The sequence below is a fragment of the Neoarius graeffei genome, chromosome 17 (assembly GCF_027579695.1).
Source record: "Neoarius graeffei isolate fNeoGra1 chromosome 17, fNeoGra1.pri, whole genome shotgun sequence".
NCBI classification, from domain to species: Eukaryota; Metazoa; Chordata; class Actinopteri; order Siluriformes; family Ariidae; genus Neoarius; species Neoarius graeffei.
The window spans coordinates 31,346,111-31,373,166 of NC_083585.1; the positions used below are offsets into that span (position 1 = coordinate 31,346,111).

The 27,056-nt window shown below is 42.1% G+C and overlaps 1 protein-coding gene across 1 annotated transcript in view; it reads right to left on the minus strand.

Annotated features, from left to right (window-relative positions):
- The window catches only part of rpa1 (replication protein A1), a 92,661-nt gene that overhangs the window by 45,837 nt on the left and 19,768 nt on the right, over positions 1–27,056 (minus strand). The window contains exons 6-12 of the mRNA XM_060944002.1: positions 23,519–23,617; positions 21,006–21,123; positions 20,795–20,897; positions 20,637–20,705; positions 20,144–20,336; positions 15,437–15,573; positions 9,690–9,838 (exon numbers count right to left, since the gene is read on the minus strand). Coding sequence (XP_060799985.1) covers positions 9,690–9,838; positions 15,437–15,573; positions 20,144–20,336; positions 20,637–20,705; positions 20,795–20,897; positions 21,006–21,123; positions 23,519–23,617 — 868 coding nt within the window. The remainder of the gene's footprint in view (positions 1–9,689; positions 9,839–15,436; positions 15,574–20,143; positions 20,337–20,636; positions 20,706–20,794; positions 20,898–21,005; positions 21,124–23,518; positions 23,618–27,056) is intronic.

The window sequence follows — 27,056 nt, forward strand, 5'->3', positions numbered from 1 at the left end:
GGTGTCCCCAAACGTTGACTGGTACTGCAAGTTGTCTTGTATTAAGAATTATATCACACACACACACACACACACACACACAGTAAAAGGTAAATTAACCAACGTCATAACTACTACTAGATGGCATCAACAGTGTTTAAGGTAAGAATAATCCATTAAAGCAGTTGACTATCCAAATGTTAACTCTAGCCCTAAAAGAAAAATGAAGAGATGGCCAGAATAAGCAAGGAAGGACGAGGGAGAACAGAAAGTCTACTACTACTATGAGGGCAGGACTGAAGTCCATCAGAGCTGTGATGCCATCTAATGGAGAACACTTTAGCTGCAACACATCAGCACGATCATGTGTTCAGCTTGACTCTTCACCAAACATAAAACAAACTGGGGCAATTTGACTATAACGTAGTGATTAACTGGTTCCATCATAGTGTGCGTACGTTTTCAGCATACAAACAGAAACCCAGAGTCTCAGGACATGCATTTCTCCATTTCTACAGAAAACTTTAATCATTAAATAATGGAGCTAGTTAAGGAGCACCAAAAGCTGTAGCAAATAAAAAACATGAAATACAAAGAGCATTTGAATTAATCTCACAAAAATTAATAAATGATTTAGTACTTGCTTAAGGCAGAGATATAGTAGCACCAGAGCTCAGAGCTCAAATCTAATTTTTAATGCAAAGCCTCTTTCATTTAAAGATGCAGCTGAAAGATCTGACAGCATTTTGAGTTCTTACAGTTGTACAGCGACGCAACAGTGAGAAAACCTAAAAACCATGTTCAAGAGAAAATGGTGCACAAAAGCAGGATGTTCATCATAAGAAATACTCTGCCTCTATATGCTTCATTATGATGGACTCAAAAGACTGAGGATAATTTTTCCTCTCATTTCCCCTGGGGTCACATGAATGACATTCAAGGGGCTTTTGTATAATCTGACTTCGGTAATTGGATTATCAGTTGAATTAGGCCATAATGATCGACAAGCTGTGAAGCTGAAGCCTGAACGCACTGAATGTAGAAACAATTACATAGTAAACAGATCTGATCTTAAGTGCTTTATCCGTTATTCCCGTGCTGCTAATTTGTGGCGTCTTTGAGCCTTGAACCATACGCTAAAAGAACCGGTCAACTTTTCCGGCTTGTTATCTTTGACGTACGAGGAGAAAACCCCAGAAACTCTGAAGAGCCTAACAGCTTCATTTCCTACCATAGGAGTGGAACATAAGCCTGCCTCTTGACTTAAGCTCCAAAACTAATTAATACCACTCAGTGAGCATCCAACCCTCTTAGTATAAGAAAAAGAGGCATGCAGGATCTCAAACCTGTGCATAACTAGAAGCAAGCACAACAGAACGAGCCAAGTGCTCTCACATCTGTTTGCCTTTCCTCTGCCTGATCAGCCACATTCCATGACTCTCATTATGCAAATCAAACCAACAGATCGCCCTACAAATAATTACCCACACAATGTTTACAGGCTTTACAAAAGAGACTTTTATTGCATGTCAAGTGCAGCAGAAAATAATGCGGAACTCATTATTTCACCCATTATTTACAGCTTTCATCTGATTTCCCCAAGGGACAAGACCAGTGTTATTGGGAAGTAAATAAATGAAACGCACTGGGTGGAATTAATCAAAGCTCCAAGAGACTTGCCTTTATCTTAGACTTCAGCGGTACCGATTGTTAACTTGAGTGGTACGATCTATAATCAAATGGACAGCTCAATCGATGTGAAGTGGAGCGGAGTTCAGTGTGACCAGAGGCATAATGCCTAAGCAATGAGTGCTTAGCACACATTCTGACCTATCCAAAGTGTAACGATGAAAATGTTCTCAACGCGGAATGTGAAAATTCAGGTTTAAAAAAATAAATAAAATAAAAACTAAAAAAAAATACTACAGCTATTCAATCCCTTTTTAGTGTATACTACCAACAGGGTTTAACAAATTATAATCTCATTTGCTAGCCCACTGGGCAAGTGAAAACATTGACGTGCTTACCTAATTGCTGGGTTTCAGTCACATGACTTTTCTTAGCGGTTTTACCGGAAGTGAAATAGCTGGTGGTCTAAACCTGCCGTAGTGCAAACAACTAGCGATAACTTAGAGTATGCTCGTAATCTAGAAGCCACTGCTGGCTTTAGATATATTCAGAAGATCGCTGTGTGCAATGGAATCGACCCCTACAGTCTGGGAAAGAAGGATTTGTCATACGATCTCGAAAACTACCCTTCAGTCGAGTTCTCCGACATCTCAAACAAACTATCTGGTGTTGCAGACGTCCTTCTACACCGCAAAACAGATGAAAGCGTGGAAGAGTATGGAGGCTTACAACTTTTTTGTATGTGGCTGGGTAAAGGACCTCGCTATCAAGTCGCTGGCGAATGAATCCTGTATTGTTTTTGCCCGTGTAAGTATGTTTAAGCTTTTCATTCGCGTCTTTACAACAAAGCACTGCAAGTTGAAGTGTAAACAAACAACAGTTGGCTTGATTCTCACTTGTGTTGGCTCTTATCTCTCAGCTAAATCATTCACAAAGATCATCAGAAACCCCTTTAGGTGGTGTTTACATTAGACCGTATCAGCGGATCATCAGATTAACGTTTTTAAAACGATTCGCGTGCACACAGCAACGCCAATACACGATTCGCGTGCACACAGCAACGCCAATACACGGATACGCTCGGCTCCGCAGGCATCCTGCGCTCCAAATCACTCCGCCCTGAACAGCGAGTGCCCTCTGGAGGGTGTGCACTCTGGCCCTGCGCAGCTCACAGAGCGCGCGAGTGATTCGGGACAAATAGCAGGAAGTGAAAGTCCGCGCCGTTTTTCAGCAGTCGCGTCACATGACCAACGTGGCATGACCAACGCCAGCGAATCAGGAAGGTGGATGTCACAGTGACGTTGTCCAATGACGACGTCAGCTAGAGCTCAGCACAGCGCATCCTCGTTCCTCAATGTTTACACAGCACCGGATCAGATATGTAATGGATTGAATACGTGGGCCCTGGCGGATTCAAACTGTTCCGCCTGTGGAGTCGTTTCCCGACGTTTTAATGTGAACGGACAGTGCATCCGTGACGAAAACGGTCTAATGTAAACACCACCTTAAAGACCTGGATCTTAGTTAAACAAGACGGAGAAGTGATCACGGCGCATTGTAACTGTATCGCCAGGTAAGAATTTTGTCACGACCTTCATGCATGTGGACTTTGTGAGGAGGAAACAAAGAAACAGCTGGGGACTTTAGCGCTTCGTGACTTAAAAAAGTACTGTAAAATAACGACACACAGCAAGAAAAGTACTTGGAAAACACTAAGGACATAACCGGGAGGGAAATACAAACCTTTCACCAAGTGATCACTGCAAACTCGAGCATGCTTCGACTCGGCTCCCTTCGATTTCACTACGAGGTTCAAAAGCCACCTTTATCCACGTCTTTGTGAAATCCTGTGTTCGTTCACCCTTTATTAGTTTATGGGGAACCCTGAAGAAACTTTTATCAGTTTCACAGTTTGATTGATTCGAACAACCTAAAACGACGCAAGCGTAAGGCATTTTTCATGCGAGCAATGCACCTTCTCCGTACAAACACTATCAACTGAGCTTTGGTAGACCACCAGCTAAAGTTTCGAATAACTATTGAGGCGGATGTGACGTCACGTGAAACCCAGCAATAGGCTACAATAAAAGTTGCATCTAATAAAATATAAAGTATGGCTACATCCACACGACAACGAGATTTTTTTTTTTTAAATATCGCGTCCACATGGGCAACGGATCAGTAAAATATCAGGTCCATATGGCAACGCAACGCTTGCTGAAAACGATGCAATACACATGCCACACCTCTACGGGCGCTGTAAGACGGTCCCATCGGAGACACCAGAACAATAGAAGTAGTAGATGCATGCGCATAAACCCCTTCTTCTGTAGCATTAGCCACATAAAGTTTTGATTATTAATCAGTAGCGTAAAACGAAAGACGCGGAAAGAGGAATGAATGGGGGTAGATGGAAGCCGGTACGCCAACATTCTGATATCCTCCAGAATTCTTTAATGGTCCGGAATAAATTGAATGCTACATGTTGATGGATTACTTTGTTCTTCTACGCCCTTTTTGAGGAATGTATTGTCGGACTTAAACCAACATCTGAAGAGGTGAGATCGCTCCTTTTTTTTTTCCTATGTTTGCTGGCGGGATTGTTTTTGGGAAGCGCACGGGTGGTGCGCGGTTTGGTACTGCTTCCGCAGTGTTTGGACTAAAGACTCTGCCCTAAGGGCTATTCTCTCACACTCTCTCACTTTGCACCATTACACAATAAATATTCACAGTGAAAATATTTTGTAATTTAACTTGGTTCGTTTCATGAACCAAGTTATAGGATTTGTTGACAACTCGCATCGAGTTCGTTACACTTCTACCCGGCGTGAAGCACTGACAGTCATGTGGTTGTGATGTCATCGTAAACAAATCTGTTCTACTCATCCAGACGACTTCGCAACGGCGCCGTTGCCAGATTTTTTCACTCTGGAACCCGTTCTCAAAAGATTTCGTTTTGGGGCACCCAAAACGCCGGTGCCGTGTGGACGCCAGGCCGAAACGATAAACAATTTTATCAGATTCACCTGAATCCGTTGCCGTGTGGACGGGGCCTATATGAACCCTAGGGTGCAATAAAATCCTAATGATACCATGTCTTAAAGGTAAAGAAAGAAAGCACAACTTTATTCATCACACACTTGTGAAATTTCCTCTCTGCATTTAACCCATCTGAAGCAGTGAACACACACACGAGCAATGAGCACACACACACATACTCAGAACAGTGGGCAGCCATGCTAACAGCTCCCGGGGAGCAGCTGGGAGTTAGGTGCCTCGCTCAAGGGCACCTCAGCCCAAGGCCGTCCCATATTAACCTAACTGCATGTCTTTGGACTGTGGGGGAAACCGGAGCACCCGGAGGAAACCCACGCAGACACGGGGAGAACATGCAAACTCCACACAGAAAGGCCCTCGCCGGCCACTGGGTTTAAACCCAGAACCTTCTTGCTGTGAGGCGACCGTGCCAACCACTACATCACCGTAGACTGTCTTTCAGATTTTAAGTGTAGATCATAAAAAGAATTTTCCCTGACACCCAGTTATTTTTGTTTAGTGGACCGAAAGCTAATGAATTTGAATCACAGACTTCCAATATTATTATTATTTTTAATAGAACAATTAATTCTCCGCCATTTTTTTCTTGCTCCACCATGACGCAATACAAAATACTACATCACGCGGTGGGCTTTCCCTGTTCACGCAAGGCATTGTGGGATACAAATTTAAAACAGGAGAGAAAAACGGAGGACGCGAGTGTGCGAATGAAACATGAAAAACTGACTACAGTAACGGAAAGCGAGAAGAAAAGACGTTATGTTGCGAAGGAAAGGAAACGCAGGACCAAACTAATAAATATGGGCGCTCAGCGAGCACCTCGGTGTGATCAGCTGTTCGTTTAGCGACAGAATGATGGAACTGTCCGTGCACACTCAAAGGTAAACCTGTAGATGGCAGTAATGCAACACTGTGGATGCCAGCTGCCGTAAAACCCAAAAGATGATGACAACAATGCAGGTAAACCTGCGCATGTGCACACGGACTTCCTCTGTCTGCTTGACTGTGAGAAGCGAGTGATTTCATGCACATTATTTGCTCGGGAATCCCCTCAAATTAAATAACTTCCCAGCCACAGAATGGCCCAGTTGCCCCCCGCCAAGACATTACAGAAATAAACATACATCACAATAACCAAATTTCAGAGCAAACTAAATTTCACTGATTTTATGAAATCAAAAGGCCGTATAACTTTTAAAGTCAAATATGGTAATTAATTGTGGTAATGCTGGCTACTCTGTTATCTTGGTACTTTCGTATAATAAATGATAATGCTTCTGTATAAATGTAAAACAGATTAGTGATAACTTTCATAAAAAAAAAAAAAGGTGTCATGCATGGTAGTACTTTAACTTTAACCATGGGTATGCTTTTTTTAACCAGTCGTGTTATTTTAATAATTAATAATTCATGTCTCAGTACTAAAATTTTTATATTCATATTTTCAGTACTTGCATCGAACTCAGCGGTCTCAAAAGTAGCCGGTCACCGGTGGCAAATCGCCGGCTATGGCTTGTTATGCCGCCGGCTATTGTCAGTCGAGTCACAAAATTTAATATTAAATATTTCTGACAGCAAAAAAAGTTGTGAACGTAAATTACATCCACTATGTCATGTATGTCCGTTGCCGCGTCAACTGTGTTTACATCCTCGACACGAGTGCAGCCATTACTGCCGCCTGTGTTGCCAGATTGCGCGTTTTCCCGCCCAATTTGGGCGGTTTTAAGTGCATTTTGGCAGGTTTTGAACATATTTTGGGCTGTAAAACGTCAGGAGTATCTGGCAACATGTATATTTTTTTTACTTAATACAAGAAATTAATGGATGCCAACGTTTTTGCCAAAATGGCATTTTATTTTCCATTGTTTAGGCAGCTTCAGCATCATACTGTGAGATTCTGTTCAAATTGTTTTTTTCTTCTATGAAGCCTGAGCCATTTATTTTATTAGTTTATAATTATTGTTTAATTTAGTCTTCAGGAGAGACTGCCTGCACACAGTACTAGTATTAATCGTTTTTTTTTCCTTACATGAAAGCTGAGGCATTTATATTATATTTTAAGGTAACTTCATGTTGTGCTGTGAGGTTCTCTGCACTTTAACTTTTGAACCAACAGGAGCATTTGGATAAGTAAAGCCTATTTTTCTGCATTTTTGTAGTCCTGGTAATCTTTTATATTGGTAAAGTTGTTTATAGGACCATTTCTCTTTGTTTTTTTAATCAATAGTTTTTCAGTAATAACTTAATATCTAACATATCACTCAATTTTAAACAACCCCCACGCCTCCCCCATAGTCTCCAAAATTTCTGTGGGAAACACTGGCGTGCGTAACAACGCTAATCAAGCTTAAGCGAGACGACCCGCCTCAAATACCCGTCCCGGGTAAATGTTATCCCAATTTTAGATGGCCTGTTCCAAACCATCCCGCCCCATGAAAAATTCGTACTTGCATATCTCTCTCTCTCTCTCTCTCTCTCTCTATATATATATATATATATATATATATATATATATATATATATATATCCCTGCACTATCTATCTATCTATATATATATATACATCTCTATCCCTGCACGCTTTGCGTGCATTATGTCTGCTGCTGGCAGACATTTTACCATTTTGCACCCTGCTGTAAATTATTTGTACCCTGCTATTCTCCCAAACTTTGAAGCCCCTGGAACTATATAATAATATTGAGAGAAGAAGTTTCAAGCCGTCAACTTGGCAATCATGCGACTTGTTTATTGCTGAATAGGGTAAAGCTCACGTACCATAATTTCAGTAATAAATATCTGATCTGGCAGGAAAAGATGAAAATATGAAAATCACAGCTATTTTAGAATTCCTTTTGCAGTAAAGGCCAGTAAAGGGTTCAGCAAGGAATAAGTAGGCTCCTGTGTGCTTATAATGGAGGCAGACACAAGCATGTGGTTCAACCCAGTTCTGCTCTGTCTATCCATTACACATTCTCTTTCCCCACTTACTTTTTTTCCAAACTTGAAGCCTGTTCTACTTCGGTGTATACACAAGGCAATACACACTGCTGTTATCAAAGGCAATGTACATAACCAGTTCTACGCGAGTCACAACGGAAATGGAAAATATTCGTACAGGGTCATGATTTACTGCTTTATATCAGCTCTGAATGAGGAGCCCGATACATCCTCAGAGAGAAAACTCATCTTGGTCTCAAAGCCATTTATATGCAGCTTTCTGCAGTGGGCATTTTTAGCACCTCATCTTAGTATGTCCCACTTCGCACAAGTAGTAGAACACAAAACGAGTCAGTGGATCTGCCATGTTTCTTGTGCCTCCTTATGACTGTGCTACTACTCATCATCAAGGCACATTTAATCAAATCAGTGGTCAGCCATCCAGAGGGCGTTTACATTTCATGAGTGAACCTGATAACAATAATAGATTCCTATTATGGAGAGATGTGCAGCTGTTTCAATATATCCATGGATTAAAGCAAAAAAAAAAAAATTATTTGACTGAAAATTTACAGGGGGGATGGGTGGATTTCAATGAAATTCTGAGAATGGTTAACTTAGAACTGATAACTTTATCATCAATTAATTAATGGATTAATATATTCAATTTATTGCACTTTCTTTCCATTGCTTTCATATATTATTTCTTTGTGGCAAACCACACAAATGCAAGCGCCTGGAATGTTTAGTTTTTTGCACCATGAACTAAATGGCTTTCCGTTTTCACCTATTTCGTACAGCCAAGCCCACCTCCACTTGTTTTTTACACCTTTATCGATGGCAGACACCTCAGTGCCTTCTTTCATGTAAAGCGCATCCATGCTGCCGAAACCGAAAGCAGAATGACCTGCTCCTCTATGCTCGACGTCAATATAGAAAAGAGTTTGGATCTTCGCTTAAATTAAAATTGGAGTTTGACCTTACTTTGTGTTGAATACGACTTCAAAAACAATTCAAGATTTTATTAAGAGAAATATTGCGGCCAATACGAGTGTTAAGTTACCTAAAAGATCACGTGAAGTTGGCTGCTATCTGCTTTGCATTCGTTCTCATTTTCCTCCATCATTTCATAGGCCAGAAACAGATGTTTTGACGTAATTTAACTTAGTAGGCTATGATTATTATTTAACCGTAGTCTTCTAGACATTTTGACTGTTTGGGGCATTGAACGCTGGTGTATGATTTTCAGGGAATTAAGTTTAGCGCATGTCGGAACATCATTGCGCTCGCAGCCTCCAACTCCTCAAACGTCCTTTAAATTGTGATATAACGTAGGCTATAAGGCACGGTTCTAACATACCTTACACATTGGCCTAACGAAAATAATAATTGTTGGGGCGTCTGCTGATTTGTTCGCTATAAATTTAGGTCTAATTACTTCTGACAGTCTGCAAGCATTGCACCGTCGGGTCTTCAAGTCTGGCTGAAGCAGAGGAGCGGGCTTTCCGGGGTTTATTTTTTCGTTTTTTTTTTTAACATGATCCATTTCTATATGTCCAAGTTTGAACGAAGTCATTTTGGCAAGATTTAATTTAATTTAATACAAAACAGAAATGGTCAGACACAAGCACGCCAAGCACATGGGAATGTATTTTGCCAATTTTGACAGCGCATGTTTTTTTAATGCCGCACCGTAGACAGCGAACGTTTAAACATGATCAAACATAGGAAATGAACGACACAAAGCATGGCTCAAAAACAAAAAAGTTAAATAAACCCTGCTGATAGTTGATGGTGTTGCAACACAGTGTTATAACCCAATCTCTACCCAACCACCTGTCATTTTAATTCTCCTCAAATCAGCACCGACCTCACATTTGGCCTTGGGAGAGTTCAGTTGACGGAAATCCGTCACACGACGGAAAACTTTAATCCATGTACACCTCTTTACAATACAAATACTGGCACTCGTCTCTGCATACTGATGTTAGAAAGCCATTTAGTCTTTATTTCCTCCACATTAATACCATTCATCATGCTGGATCAAGTAATTATATCAGTAAACCCATAATGAGACAGATAACTCACCAGCCTCGCAGTTTGTATGCCTCAGGAATGTCCGGGTTAATCATCAGTGTGCTGCTGTAGAGTGTGGAAAGCGAGCGCCCTCCAAAATCAGAGAGTCTGGCCCCCTTTATAGCCAAGATAGGCTGCCCGGTGCCATCAAATGTCTCTGCCTAAAGGGAGGAATGGCAGAGAGAGATTAGCATTTACAATCGTGATATTCTAATGTCTTTCACAACCAACTGAGCAATGACTGAAGTGATTTCTACATTAGTTATTAGCTACTCTATTAGTCAATTGTTATTCTACAGTGCATGACCGAAAGCTCCTCAGAGTAGGTCATGTACTGCGTTTCAGAATGAAACACTGTGCTAACTGCAACGGGCAGATTGCAAGCACCGAGGCAGCATGCAGAACATGATCTCTACATGCACCGGCTCTTAGACAAAACGCTTAGCTGTCATTAGGAAACATGATACGAGGAGCATAAATGCATAATCCATACAAGAGTGCTCCGAGAGCACAATATCCCCCGCTGGCAACTAGGCCAGAACTCTGGTAAAATGCGACTGAATTGAACGAAATTGCAGTATGCGTATTACCGACATAGAAAAAGAATCCTGTCAAGTTTCATGAAATTCCTCCAAAAATTTTGAGGAGTTGACTTCAGAAGGTGAGCACCCTTCCCAGGGCGGACGGACGGACATTGCCATGACATAATCCCCCTTTGGACCTTTCGGCCAGTGGGGGATAAAAATTGTAAGGGAAATTGATTTCAGAAAGCAAGCACACCTTGATGAAATTGCCAAAGTACAAATTTGTTAATACAGGGAGTGCAGAATTATTAGGCAAATGAGTATGTTGACCACATTACCCTCTCTATGCATGTTGGCCTACTCCAAGCTGCATAGGCTTGAAAGCCTCCTACCAATTAAGCATACCAGGTGATGTGCATCTCTGTAATGAAAAGGGGTGTGGTCTAATGACATCAACACCCTATATCAGGTGTGCAAAATTATTAGGCAACTTCCTTTCCTTTGGCAAAATGGGTCAGAAGAGGGATTTGACGGACTCAGAAAAGTCAAAAATAGTGACATATATTGCAAAGGGATGGAGCACTCTTAAAATTTCCCAGCTTTTGAAGCGTGACCATCGAACAATCAAGCGCTTCATTCAAAATAGTCAACAGGGTCGCAAGAAGCGCGTTGAAAAAAAAAGGCGCAAACTAACTGCCCATGAACTGAGGAAAGTCAAGCGTGAAGCTGCCAAGATGCCACTCGCCACCAGTTTTGCCATATTTCAGAGCTGCAACATCACTGGAGTGTCAAAAAGCACAAGGTGTGCAATACTCAGGGACACGGCCAAGGTAACAAAGGCTGAAAAACGACCACCACTGAACAAGACACACAAGATGAAACGTCAAGACTGGGCCAAGAAGTATCACAAGACTGATTTTTCTAAGGTCTTATGGACAGATGATGAAATGAGAGTGAGTCTTGATGGGCCAGATGGATGGGCTCGTGGCTGGATCAGCAAAGGGCAGAGAGCTCCAGTCCGACTCAGACGCCAGCAAGGTGGAGGTGGGGTACTGGTATGGGCTGGTATCATCAAAGATGAGCTTGTGGGACCTTTTCGGGTTGAGGATGGCGTCAAGCTCAACTCCCAGTCCTATTGTCAGTTTTTGGAAGACACCTTCAAGCAGTGGTACAGGAAGAAGTCAGCATCCTTCAAGAAAAACATGATTTTCATGCAGGACAATGCTCCATCACACGCATCCAAGTACTCCACAGCATGGCTGGCCAGAAAGGGTCTAAAGGAAGAAAGATTAATGACGTGGCCTCCTTGTTCACCTGATCTGAACCCCATAGAAAACCTGTGGTCCCTCATCAAATGTGAGATCTACAAGGAGGGGAAACAGTACACATCTCTGAACAGTGTCTGGGAGGCTGTGGTTGCTGCTGCACGCAATGTTGATCGCAAACAGATCAAAACACTGACCGAATCCATGGATGGCAGGCTTTTGAGTGTCCTTGTAAAGAAAGGCGGCTATATTAGTCACTGATTTTTTTTTTGTTTGTTTTTGAATGCCAGCAATGTATATTAGTGAATGTTGAGTTGTTATATTGGTTTCCCTGGTGAAAATAAATGAGTGAAATGGGTATATGTTTGTTTTTTGTTAAGTTGCCTAATAATTATGCACAGTTATAGTCACCTGCACACACAGATATCCTCCTAAGATAGCTAAAACTAAGAAAGCCCTACTCCAACTTCCAAAAATACTCAGCTTTGATATTTATGAGTCTTTTGGGTTCATCAAGAACATAGTTGTTTTTCAATAATAAAACTAATCCTCAAAAATACAACTTGCCTAATAATTCTGCACTCCCTGTATTCAAGGGTATACAGTGGGGCAAAAAAGTATTTAGTCAGCCACCAATTGTGCAAGTTCTCCCACTTAAAAAGATGAGAGAGGCCTGTAATTTTCATCATAGGTATACCTCAACTATGAGAGACAGAATGGGGGAAAAGAATCCAGGAAATCACATTCTAGGATTTTTAATGAATTAATTGGTAAATTCCTCTGTAAAATAAGTATTTGGTCACCTACAAACAAGCAAGATTTCTGGCTCTCACAGACCTGTAACAACTTCTTTAAGAGGCTCCTCTGTCCTCCACTCGTTACCTGTATTAATGGCACCTGTTTGAACTCGTTATCAGTATAAAAGACACCTGTCCACAACCTCAAACAGTCACACTCCAAACTCCACTATGGCCAAGACCAAAGAGCTGTCAAAGGACACCAGAAACAAAATTGTAGACCTGCACCAGGCTGGGAAGACTGAATCTGCAATAGGTAAGCAGCTTGGTGTGAAGAAATCAACTGTAGGAGCAATTATTAGAAAATAGAAGACATACAAGACCACTGATAATCTCCCTCGATCTGGGGCTCCACGCAAGATCTCACCCCGTGGGGTCAAAATGATCACAAGAACGGTGAGCAAAAATCCCAGAACCACACGGGGGGACCTAGTGAATGACCTGCAGAGAGCTGGGACCAAAGTAACAAAGGCTACCATCAGTAACACACTACGCCACCAGGGACTCAAATCCTGCAGTGCCAGACGTGTCCCCCTGCTTAAGCCAGTACATGTCCAGGCCCGTCTGAAGTTTGCTAGAGAGCATTTGGATGATCCAGAAGAGGATTGGGAGAATGTCATATGGTCAGATGAAACCAAAATAGAACTTTTTGGTAAAAACTCAACTTGTCGTGTTTGGAGGAGAAAGAATGCTGAGTTGCATCCAAAGAACACCATACCTACTGTGAAGCATGGGGGTGGAAACATCATGCTTTGGGGCTGTTTTTCTGCAAAGGAACCAGGACGACTGATCTGTGTAAAGGAAAGAATGAATGGGGCCATGTATCGTGAGATTTTGAGTGAAAACCTCCTTCCATCAGCAAGAGCATTGAAGATGAAACGTGGCTGGGTCTTTCAGCATGACAATGATCCCAAACACACCGCCCGGCCAACGAAGGAGTGGCTTCCTAAGAAGCATTTCAAGGTCCTGGAGTGGCCTAGCCAGTCTCCAGATCTCAATCCCATAGAAAATCTTTGGAGGAAGTTGAAAGTCCGTGTTCCCCAGCGACAGCCCCAAAACATCACTGCTCTAGAGGAGATCTGCATGGAGGAATGGGCCAAAATACCAGCAGCAGTGTGTGAAAACCTTGTGAAGACTTACAGAAAACGTTTGACCTCTGTCATTGCCAACAAAGGGTATATAACAAAGTATTGAGATGAACTTTTGTTATTGACCAAATACTTATTTTCCACCATAATCTGCAAATAAATTCTTTAAAAATCAGACAGACAATGTGATTTTTCTGGATTTTTTTTCTCATTTTGTCCCTCATAGTTGAGGTATACCTATGATGAAAATTACAGGCCTTGCTCATCTTTTTAAGTGGGAGAACTTGCACAATTGGTGACTGACTAAATACTTTTTTGCCCCACTGTAACTCTGGGAAAAATTTGCCCAAATTAAACGAAATTTCAATATGCGTATAACTGTCATATAACAAAGCCTTCTGCCAAGTTTCATGAAATTCCCCCACTTATTGTGAGGAGTTGATTTCAAAAGGAAAACACATGAAATTGTCAAATTATAAAATTTTGTTAATATCAAGGGCTGTAACTCTGGTAAAATGTGACCAAATTTAACGAAATTACAATATGCGTATTACCAACATAAAGAACCCTGCCAAGTTTCGTGAAATTCCTCCAAAAATTATGAGCGGAGTTGATTTCAGAAGGTGAGCACCCTTCCCGGGACAGACGAACATCGCCACGACATAATCTCCCCCCCCCCGGGCCTTTCAGCCAGCGGGGGATAAAAACGCACACAGCCTTGGTGCAGTCAGGTCTGGAGCTGAACATAACAGACGTGCAACAGCACTGCTCAGATGGTAAAGTACTAACAGTATTGTGCTGTGTGATTTTTAGGACAAAAACTGTTACATAAACATCTTAACCACTTTACATAACCCTCTTAGACAGCAAAACAGTTGTTCAATTTAAAAAGAAAAATAAAAAAAGCACTGCATGTATTAGGGTGCCCTTATCCAAAACGAAATATTGATATTTGTCTCTAACACGAGATCATGAAAATGAAAAGACCTTTTCATTTTACTATCCGGTTCAATGATGCATTTTATGCCAGGCACAAGAATATTAGAATCAAAAGGCAGATGTAATAAATTAACCCCAAAATATTGTGCTCATTTATACAGCAACAGCACAATGTACTGTATAAAATCTCGCAGATACAGGTCAAGAGCTTCAGGATCATCAATACTGGATAGTAAAAGACCAGGTTTTTTCCTCATCTTCAACTGTACACTTTCAGTGAGTCTGTGGCCATGATGGCCTCAGATTGTTGTTCTGACAGACAGGAGTGGAACCTGATGTGGTCTTCTGCTGGTGTGGCCCATCCACCTCAATGTTCACTGCTTTGTGCATGCCGAGATGCTTTTCTGCTCACCATGGTTGTAGAAATTGCCTATTTGAGTTACAACATGCATGTTCCTATACACACATATGCTGATACGTACATACACAGACACTGAAAGTCCCTCCCTCACCAGAATCTGGTCTTCCCAGACAGTCTCCTGTCCCAGTATTGCCCAGCTCTTGAGGTCCATGGGTGTGCCGCCGATCTCCATTTCTACAGCCCTCAGCCTCTTGCCTATTATCTAGCTAGGGTTACAGTGGGGGGGGGGGGGGGGGGGGGGGGGGGGGGGCTGGTCCTCTGGTAACCGCGAGAGTTTGATTCCCTACTCACATCTGTATTGCAGCGTGTCTTGCCAGATGGCAGTAGGTACCACTTTTATGATGGTCTTTGGTATGACCCGAGCGCGGGTAGAACTCACGATCTTCCGGTTGAGAAGCAGACACGCTAACCACTACGCCAGCTCGCTTAGTGAACCAGCTCAAAATTAAAATTTTGAATAACTTGCATTTTTTTGTGTGTGTGGCGAAGATATTTTTTTAATATATCAATCTCACAGTTTTTTTTTAATAGTAACCTCCCACTGTGTACGTTGCAGATGCTTACACTGCAAATATGATTAATTGTGCAGCCTGAGAAATCTTATGACTTTTATATAATGAATTTAAAAAAAAAAAAAAAACATGTAATTACATTATATTCCCAGAAGAGCACAAACAGAACCCTGCCTTTGCATTTCCTGCTCCTCCTGGATGTACAAGGCTTACCTCACTTCCCCACATTGTGACTTGGATAATTTTGCCAGACATGTCCATCAGCTGGACGTTCCTCTTGGAAACCTCACGACTGTTCTTAGTTGTAATACGCGTCACATCCTCCACACTCTTACACACGCCGATCACATCTAAAAATAAAAACGGTAACAAAAATAGATTACATGGAAGTGCTTCATGATAGTACACTACAACCCCGCTATAACAAACTCCTTGGGTACGTCCAAATAGCTTGCTATACGGAAAAGTTCGTAATACTGAAATGGATCTACTCGTCACACCAAACACTCATTCTTACGTAAAACAAAACCAACTGTGTTTAATTTATATTTAAGCTTAATTCACTTACATATTTAGGAAGTAAAGGAAATAAGTCACTCTTTAAGTCATGAAAATAATGCGAATTCAGTCAGTAAAAGCACGTGTGGCAGCGAGGCCGTGGTCGAGTGTCGGCTGTGAAAGATGAAGAGTCCAGGGCTCAACATTAACGGTTGTCCGGGACAAGTGATCCTTTATATCGGACAAGTTCATCGTCTCAGTTACTTGTTCGATCAGACAAGTGCCAAAATACGCCGATATTCAGGTTACATATCAAATTTATCAGTTTATTCACATGATTTCCGAAGCATCTCACTCGACATATTGCTTTGATGAATCGCCGGATGTTTCTCTTCGGAAAGAGCGATATTCCGCTTGCGAAACCGGCCAATACCGCTTCGTGTATTTGAGCTGAAAAGTAAACGGTCGTTTACCAGACCCTCCAGGATTTCGCGATGTTGCGATTTGCAACTTCAACGCAAATTCAACCAATCCCTGCGAATTCAGGACAGTGTTGCAATTATATCCAATCACCGCAACTTTCCCGCAAATTTGACCAATCGTTGGCGTCATCTTGAGGTGACGTCAACAAACTACCTTCCGCCTTACTTCCGTGTATACGTTCAAGAGAAGCAGCATGTGCGAGTCAGTGTTTCTATAGGCTTAAATTCTGTTACTGAAAGTGTGTGATGTTTACAGTGAAGGACTGTGTGCACTTTATTTTTTACTTAATACAAGAAATTAATGGATGCCAATATTTTTGCCAAAATGGTATTTTATTTTCCATTGTTTAGGCAGCTTCAGCATCATACTGTGAGATTCTGTTCAAATTGTTTTTTTTCTTCTTCTATGAAGCCTGAGCCATTTATTTTATTAGTTTATAATTATTGTTTAATTTAGTCTTCAGGAGAGACTGCCTGCACACAGTACTAGTATTAATAGTTTTTTTTCTTACATGAAAGCTGAGGCATTTATATTATATTTTAAGGTAACTTCATGTTGTGCTGTGAGGTTCTCTGCACTTTAACTTTTGAACCAACAGGTGCATTTGGATAAGTAAAGCCTATTTTTCTGCATTTTTGTAGTCCTGGTAATCTTTTATATTGGTAAAGTTGTTTACAGGACCATTTCTCAGTGTCTGTTTTTTTTTAATCAATAGTTTTTCAGTAATAACTTAATATTTAACATATCACTCAATTTTAATCACAAAAAGAGAAAATCGCAACAATTTCTCGCAACTTTCACTTCCTCCCGCAATGTAATCGCAACAAAAACCTAAAAAACACCGCAACTTTCATCGCAACCATTAAATACCATACAGGAGCCACAATGAATAATTAGACAACAACAATTAATCAGTGGAGGATATATATTCAAAGTTAATAATTTAAAAATGAAAATATACTGTATAATTTTAATTTTCTGGTTTTCATTCATTCATCTCATCATCTGTAGCCGCTTTATCCTTCTACAGGGTCGCAGGCAAGCTGGAGCCTATCCCAGCTGACTACGGGCGAAAGGCGGGGTACACCCTGGACAAGTCGCCAGGTCATCACAGGGCTGACACATAGACACAGACAACCATTCACACTCACATTCACACCTACGGTCAATTTAGAGTCACCAGTTAACCTAACCTGCATGTCTTTGGACTGTAGGGGAAACCGGAGCACCCGGAGGAAACCCACGCGGACACGGGGAGAACATGCAAACTCCACACAGAAAGGCCCTCGCCGGCCCCGGGGCTCGAACCCAGGACCTTCTTGCTGTGAGGCGACAGCGCTAACCACTACACCACCGTGCCGTTTCTGGTTTTCTATTTCTCATAAATAAATTAATGATTGATGGAGTCCAATATTTTTCTGCAGTGAATAGATTGTGTTAAAGTAATTCTGGTGAAATTAGTTTATTACAAATAGGGGGTTTTTTTTCCCCTCAAATTTTTCTCCAGACAAGTCAACTTCACATTCGGACAAGTAAATTTCCTTTCAACTTGCCCGACAGGACAAGTGGTTTAAAAAGTTAATGTAGAGCCCTGGAGTCGGGTTGAACCAGCGTTACGTGATGAGTTACACCTGAGTCTAATTACTGGTTGTCTCTCAGAAGGCCAGTAATGACCGAGAGAGAGAGAGAAACGAGTTCCCCAACGCATGTTGTGTGCACCCATTGTGCGCGTGCATGAAACATCGCTGAAAAGTGAAAGATTTTTTTAAAAAAATTATAAAACCCCTTACAAACACCACACCTTGACCTGTTGTGCTTGTCTCCTAGTTGCTCATTGCCCCAGCATACAAGCTGTTACAGTACAATGATGAGTTTCGCATCAGTTTTACTTGCTTAAGAATCTTGTAATCCTGAACTGCTTTTTCTTCGATGACTTAAATGTCCGAGTTGCTATCGCAGTTCATTGACCGAGTTAAAGGATCACAAATGGAAGCAACGATTTCTTCGTCTGTTCTGGAAATGATTGAGATTACCAGTGTATCGTTGTCAATATCCACCCACTGACTCACTATGTTTTCTAAATCGTCACCATTCAGTTCATTCATGTATTGCAGATCACCAATGATGCCAGTAGTCATTTTGTTCTTTTATTGATCCTTTGTTCACCGTTCCCAATAACTGAGTGACTCACACCCAAACGAGGCTCATTAAGCCTTTGTTTTATGGCGTTAGCACATGTTGTTAAGTTGACTGCAGACTTGATTACTTATTGTTTATCTCTGGGGTGAAGAGGAGGGCATGGCTCAGCGATATTTTTCTGAAGACTCCGACTCATTGTCATTTAAAGGGGAACTGAAGTCATTTTTAAATTTGCTTTATTTCTTAATTAACATGTTATTCAATTATGTTTTCGGTTTTATTAACCTTATATCGTGGCTCGTATTGGCATATGATATTACACTTATCAGCCTTTTCGGTTTTTAGCTGTGTTGAATGTAGTTCGTATGGTGCACGGCAGGCGTCGTTTATCCGCGTGATCTTCACGAGACTTACGTGAGACTTCAAACGTGAAGTGTCAGCGCCGACATTTTGAAAACTGTTTACACAGCGGCCAGATCGCCATATCATCCCAATTTAGATTCATTTTGAGATTTGCCAGCTTCATCAGTGATGATTACCCCATACAACTTCGAACCAACGTGGAGTAGAGAAGAGTTGGAAAGACGACAGGATAAGGATGAGTCCGTCGCGCTGGTATTTACGTCGTTACTGTCGCACAATTAAAACGTGCCAGATCAGGCGGCTGGTGGGTTTTCAAAATAATAAACACATGCATGTATTTTTGTGATAAATACATATTATACTGAGTGCATTTCCCACAATCCTCACCAAGGTTTTGGACAGCACTATAAAAATGGCGTTCCCACTATATAGTGCCGTATATAGTGAATAGGGAGAGATTTCGGACACAGGGAAAACTTCCGGCTTGATGACGTCAGCATTCGAAAGAGGGCGCGCGCGTCTTTTGACAACGTTGGCAGATGTCGGTCATTTTGATTTCCGCTGTACGTTTTACTTCCGTCCTACAATGTCTCGCACAGGTCTCAGTGAATCTCGTTTACGGCCATCGCTTTGACATATGGACTGATATATTACACAGCATCTCTCAAACACCCATAACTTGCTATGGCAGTGACAAAATAGCTGTCAGAAATGCATTCCTACATTTTATAAAATGAAATAAATAGAATTTTGATTTTTTAAAAAATTGCCTTCAGTTCCCCTTTAGGGCAAGAGATACGAACTCTGTTATAGCGTGGCTGCAGTGTAGTTTCTTATTCCATATGCTGATGGTGCTTGTAATGAAATACTTTACACACAGTAAAATAAACACACACACTCGAAATACCTTTGCTGCAAACATGGCATTGTACAGATTCACTTGCTCGGTGTGTAATCCAATAACACGTCAGTTTCATTATGGCAAGCTCCCACACTCACTCCACTCAGCCGCCATCTTAATCCTCTTATCTAATACCGTTATGACTCATTTGAGCACGATTAAGAATATTTCACAAATAACCGAAGACGCCCATATTAAAACCTGCCAGAAACACAGGCACGTGGCACTTTACCTTGCTCCTGCCTCCATTACCATAATTACTACTGTGCTTATTATGTTCTTATTTTACCAGTTGACAGAGGCTTCCCTCTCTTTGGTGGGGGAGCAAAGATGGAAAGTCAAATTGAGCCACAGGCCATTACTGTCATCACCATTATTAATCCTGAATTCATCACCACTGTTATAATTACCACAGCCTCCTGGGCCAGTGACACATCAATCACGTGGAGGTACCAGCTCGCCCTATCTGCGCTACCGATGCTAATTATCGAAATGTCCGTTATTAATGATGACCATCACATGAACGGCGCGCTCACCGACAATGGCGTCCTTGTCCCGAGCATCCAAATCAGCGATGGGGACAAAGTCACACTGCAACATGGGAACGTCGTGGCTGTCGTCACAGGGGATGATGCCCGACTCGCCGTTCAAAGTCATCTCATAGTCGTTCTTCAGAGTTGAGAACTGTTTGTTGGCGATCTTCAGAGTGCCCTTAGAGAAATAGTACACCTGCCATGGAATATAAACAGATCTGAAAGTTTAGACACAGCTGGATGTCCTGCCTAAAGTTAATCAATTTGAATTTTGGAAACTGGTACCAGACTTGTCAAATTCTGTCAGCCAGATGGCCAGTAAATTTATAAATGGGCAGTATTCGTCTCTGCTACTAACAAAGATCTAGACGTATTAAGACACACTACTATTTAGGAGGAATAGTTACACCGTCCTATGTGCCATGACCCACAAACATTCAGCTGACACTCTCGCACTAAGTTCAGAAAAAGGACAAGTTTAAAAACCACTACTTGCCTTCCCCTGTTCGATCAGGGTGTAGAATTTGTCCACTTCCTGATTAAACCCAGTCACTCTAATTTCTCCCTATAAACACCACAATCAATGAAAAGTCAAGGGTTAACACACTCGCAGGACTGGACTGCTGAACCAATTCAAGATGTTAAGATTCTTACACTTTCGTCAACAATATCCATGGAGAAGAGCTTGCCATCCCCTCGAGAGTTGCTCCAGGTACGAATGGCACTCTTGTTAGTGACTCGTGCTCTAATGGTCCATCTAGGGAACATGTATCTCAGTTCATAAATAGCACCACACAGTGATGTCGCGCACACACAAATGCCCGACAGCAAGAAAGGGGATCAAAACAAAGGCATTCATACTAACTTTGACTGGTAGGGATTAAGGCTGGCAATAGGCACTACTTTTGAAGTGCCTCCTGGTGTGCTGGGTGCACTCATGGGCTTCTTCCCAAAATCACGACTAGAGCCTCTATTCATGGAGCCTAATGAGAACAGAGTAAAAGAGAAGTCAGTGAAGCATGCACAACACTAAACCTAGATGAGACAGCCAAAGTTAATTAAGTATCCACAACTGTTCAGAGCTCTAAAACATTTTTTTAAAAAGTAATAATGCCACCAAGACCGGCTGAATATAAACTTATTTATGCAAGCTATTTTGAAACAAAATTCAGTCTCGATGACTGATCATTGCACAAAAATCCATTTCAGATACTGACTCAAAAGTTCAGGACATTTTTATTCCCCTATCATTTGATTGGGGGGGGGGGGGGGGGGGACAAACACACACACACACACACACACACACACACTACAACAAGCCTATATTTTTCTGTCGTCTTACTTATTGCAACTGATATTTTTGCAACAACAGAACTAAACTCACAGGAAATATATCCCCATCAAAATTTCTACAACACATCAAGTGTTTACCACAACTACCCCAAGATGATGGAAGCCATTACAGGAGACTATGTACATGTCAGTAAATTGTGCACAAAACCCCTGCCACCTGCAGGACATGTGTGGGAATATAGTGTGTACAGACTTATTTTCAAAATAATGTATGTAAAGCTTCAATGCAACGCACTTATTAGAGGGACAAAATGGTTAAAACACACCATGTTGATGGAAAAATAATTAATCGCATGGTGTGATTAAAACACGGACAATTAGGCGACTCATTTTAGATTTTGCGCATCATGGATCCGCCGACGGCAGTTAAATACTACCGCTAGAAAAATAAAAAAAGTCTGTGCGCATTTTTATTTTTACCGCCGAAACATACAAAAAGAAATGTTAAAAAAAAAAAGTCACATATTTTTCTTGTAACAGCACTGTATCCCTGGTACTAGGTCATATTTCTTTAAGTAAAAAGTATTAGAATCGCAAATACAAACGACAATGTGTGTTGCAGGCTTTCGTCTAAACAGGGGAACAGGGGCGCTGCGCCCTCTTACTCTCGGCGTGCGCCCCCTTACCGACTCCGTGAAAACATCCCAGCAACACTACGTGACAATGTGTCTGATCATCAAATACGTTATAATTGCTCCAAAAATATTCCAATCATAGTAGATACACCGCCAGACGGTGCAAAAACAATCCGAATTGGCGTTTTCCAGACTGAGGCGCCATGTTGTTTGGTTGTTTACTTGTCGCGGCTGCTCTCGCGAGATTTGACATGGGTTACATACAAGGTCAGCTGACTTGTCGAGCGAGATTTCTCGAGACTGAATGACCTTTCACCCACCGGCGCGGGAGCTTTTGACAGAAGTAGTTCGCAAGTTGTTTTTGTTGACACTTGGGCATTTAAAGATGTCGTCCCGCGGCACGAAGCGGAAGAAAGTCAAAGACTGTCCGGGGCAGAAGAAGAATACTTCTTTCTTTTTCAATGCTGACAGACAATTTGTTACAATTTCCCTCTCAGATAGCCTCAGAATGTCCCATTGGAGCATTTTTCAAAGGCTTTGCACGGCGGGGGGGGGGGGGGGACACAACCGGCAGCATCTCCCCCCCGCTTCGCTCCCTCGCCATGGTGAGCGCCCTCATACTAAATTTTTCTAGAAAAACCCGTGTTGTATATATCCACTTCAGCCGAGTCCGAAAACGAAACTATTTACGACATTGAGTATTCACTTGAATGTTTTTACGGTATTTACGACCGCTTTACGACAGTGTCAACCTCGTGCTGACCATGGCTGACGCTGACAGCATGGATTCCAAGCTATCGCCTCAACTGTACGTAAGCATAAAGTGTGGTAAAGAAAAGTCTTTTCACTGTCTCACTAACCAAAATGTGGGCGATTTCATCTCTCAAGTGTTGAAAGTAAACAATGAAAAGATCAAAACGATCTTTGGTTCTCAGAAAGACGGTGGTGATGTAACGAACGCGATGCCGAATACGCCTGCCATAACGTTAGTTCGCGATTTTGGCTGCAAGTATCTGACTGTGGAATTAGAAGGAGGATGATGCCGCAGAGAGTCCTATCGAATCAAGTAGCACGAACGTATCAGCCTTCGATGTGCTCATGAGAGCTCAACGGTCATATGACCACATACCTTCAGAGAAGCAAGTACTGGAATGCTAGTTCGTGTCATAAACTTACACAAGAACACACACACATTTTATTTATATATATATATATATATATATATATATATATATATATATATATATATACACACACACACACACACACACACACATACACACACGTGTGTGTGTAAAGTGTGTCTCTTGAATTTAAATTATATCATCTTAAGCAGACATTGAAATTTTGCCATGCAAAAAAAAAAAAAAGGACAAGGACACTTTTTTATTTCGACCAACATATGTTGAAAAAATCCGTGAACCTAAAGATAAAAAATGGGTGGCCTTGCCTCCATTTTGTGGCTGCAATGGACGTGCAGAATGTGCAGAATGAGCAGAATGAGTAGGAGCAGCAGGAGCAGGTACCGTCTGCGGAGCCTTGGACTGACCTGGAGCAAGAAAGAGCACAAAACCAACTTAAAAGCAACACAAGGACGAGGAGTGTTTTAAACTAGATTGCATTTCCTCTGCAGAAACTGCTGGAGTGTGCTTGCTCAAATGTTTCCAGCAACAGTAAAGGGTTAAGATATGAATGTGTTTTCGCGCTCTGAAATCCTTGTTTTAAATGGCTTTGGTCAACAGCTCTCACTCCTCCTCTGGCTCAAAGTCTCTTTGTAGCAGGATAGCCCCAGCAGCGGAGAAGACGGAGGAGACCACAGTTTTCAACGAAAAGGCTTCGTTTATTTTTTTCTCTTTTTTTTTTTTTACCAATGTGCAAATATTTACAGTGACAAGCATGCATGAAAAAAATATACAAAAACTGTACAAAACGAAAATAAACAAGCATAAATAGCCAGGCTAAGTCCTCAGACCCTGAACTACGATCAAGAGCAACTTCAATTAACAAGACACGTTCACTTCACCGCCAACCCTCACCTACTGAGGCTCTTGGGCCTAATATAGAGCATTGCTAACTGTAGCCCCACCCACTGGATAGCCCCACTGTCAAAAATAATCAGTTAACTAAACAACATAATTATTACCAAATAATAAATCAAATAAGAAAAACATAACACAAAAATACATACAATAACTGACATGCACAAAAATACCTTATTGAACCCTGCAAATGGCTTTTAAGTCATTACCCCTAAAACACCCCCATCACAATGGGCTGCCCCATGAAGAACCCAGGAAACCCCTCTATTTCCCCTCCCAGTGGAACAGTCCATCTGTTTCCCCAACGAGACACGGAAGAACATTTTGAATGTCGGTGAGTGAATTGCTACCGGAGTTGTAATAACATAAGTTTGAACCAATAAATGAAGTTTTTAACAGCCAGTGTGAATTATTTTACTTTTTGAGACTAGACAAAGATTATACAGATGAAGAATGAAAATGACAATATGTTTCAAGCGAATATTTTGAATGAGTCAGATGCACAAACAATAGCCATCTAGAAGTAGTCTGGCTAACGCGACTTCAAAGCTCTGCGAGCATTTGGTCTGGCAAAGCTATTAAGCCCAACCGTTTCCCAAAGCGCATGGTTGACCCGCCTCCCTGAAATGCCTCAGTTTGCTACTGGTCGAAGCCAGAAAAGGCTGTGACGAAGCTTAAACCAATCACATCACTCTTTCCTCTGACGTATGTGACGCGACGGGACTAACTGGTAGATTAAACCATAGACATCCTATTATTAAACTCTTATCGAAGCCGGTCGGAAGCAAGGTGAAAACGTCCTTCCTTTCAATAAATACCTCCAGGGCTGCTCTTTGCTCCGTTTTCAATGAGAACTTCCCATTGAATGCTTTCAATACAGCATTCGTGAATGAAGCGCTTCCGGCATAGATTCTGTAAACAATCTATGGCTTCCGGTCGCAGTTCTACTACGTCAGTGCCTTGAACACGCCTCTACCCAGGGCCGTTGGAGATGCTCAAAGTTGATTGGCTCCCGATTTTTCGGGAGCTTGGAAAAGCTGTAGATAGCTTGCCTTGCCAGACTAAGTTCGCAACAGGTCCTCGTGTTGCGTCACACTTAGGATGGGCGGGCCCAGGCTAATCTAGAAGTGCCGATAGGCCTTTCCCTGCACTCTAAACACCATGTTTGGCCCTGCGTAATTAATCTATGGCAAACAGTGATTAATGACAATATGAAAGAGATCTTAAACAGTACAGTGGTGGCAAAGAGAATAGTGACAGGACAGGACAGCAGTGATTTAAAAATGCCGGCAAATGGCTGCCTGCGCGCTCTGTCAGCGTCACGGCTCAGCCCGTCACACTCTTTCACATCATTTTGAAGGGAGATTTCACTGCGTGAGGTTTTACAGGGTTTAAAACATGGATTTTGGCTGTAAAATAGCAGTTTTAAATTTTTTTCTGCTGCTCCCGCTCTAACGTCTAGAGTGGGGGAGCGCCTTATGACGTCATCACTCCAAAGCTCTACCCATTCATTTCAATGGCACGGAATTTTGCCGAAAAACGGGAATACCGAACGAACGACAAGGGGTAGTCCAACCATTTTAACAAGCACACCATTCCAGATCGGGCCCTACATTTCAGCGTTGGAACGGTGTCTATCTCGAAAGCCCTAGGAGGAGTAGTGGATCCAAAAACGGGTGAAAACGAATAATAAAAACTAGATTGCATTTCCTCTGCAGAAACTGCTGGAGTGTGCTTGCTCAAATGAAGCCACATTCTCTCACATTCTATAAAATACATACAATAACTGACATGCACAAAAATACCTTATGCCGCTTTTCCACTACCAACGCGGCTGAGTTGGGCTGAGCCGTGCCGTGCTGAGTCGAGCTGAGCGGGGCTGTTGGAGTTGCATTTCGACTACAACCGCGCTGAACCGTGCTGGCTGGAAGTGGGTGGACACATTGGGTGGAGTTAGCGAAAGTGGGTGGATGTCACGTGATGTCGTTAGGCGGCGCAAACAGTGACATCAGTGACCTTTTAAGCGGTAGTCTCACGACCCGGATAGTAAACAATAAACATGGAGGACATGGAGTCGTTAGTGTTGCTGGTCTTGGTGCTGTGGCTTGTTGTCACCGACAACGCCAACAGATACTGGCAAGAGCGTATAGATGAGGCGAGGCGCATAAGGCTTCAGAAATTCTCGTAATTCGTAATTCTTCTTCCGGGTTTACGGTGTTTACAGATCCCAGCGTGCTCGCGGGGCGTGTGTGGGCGTGTGAGGACACTCCTCCTCACCAATCAGTGCACAGGGGAGTGTCTCCTCATGCCCCTAGCCCCACTCGGCTCGGTTTGGCTCGCTTCAGCCCTACTCCAAAACCGTGTGAGTTTTGGGGGCTGAGCAGGGCTGAAGCGAGCTGAGTCATGCTGTTCTGAGGTAGTCGAAACGCGAGCCGTGTCAGGCTGAAGTGAGCTGAAGCGAGCTGAAAAAGGGTAGTGAAAAAGGGCCATTATTGAACCCTCCAAATGGCTTTTAAGTCATTACCCCTAAAACACCCCCGTCAGAATGGGCAGCTCCACAAAGAGCCTGGGACACCCCTCTATTTTCCCACCGAGTGGTACAGTCCATGTGTTTCCCCAAACGAGACACGGAAGAACGTTTCGAATGCTGGTGAGTGAATTGCTACCGGAGTTGTTGTAATAAAAGTTTTAACCAATAAATGAAGTTAACAGCCAGTGTGGATTATTTTACTTTTTGAGACTAGACAAAGATTATACAGATGATGAATGTAGCAACAAGACAGGACAGCAGTGATTTAAAAATGCCGGCGAATGGCTGCCTGCGCGCTCTGTCAGCGTCACGGCTCAGCCCGTCACACTTTCATAGCATTTTGAAGGGAGGTTTCACTGCGCTTTGCGCAGTGAAATCCCCTCTCCACCCTTTTATATGTTTTTCAATTTAACTCAGAG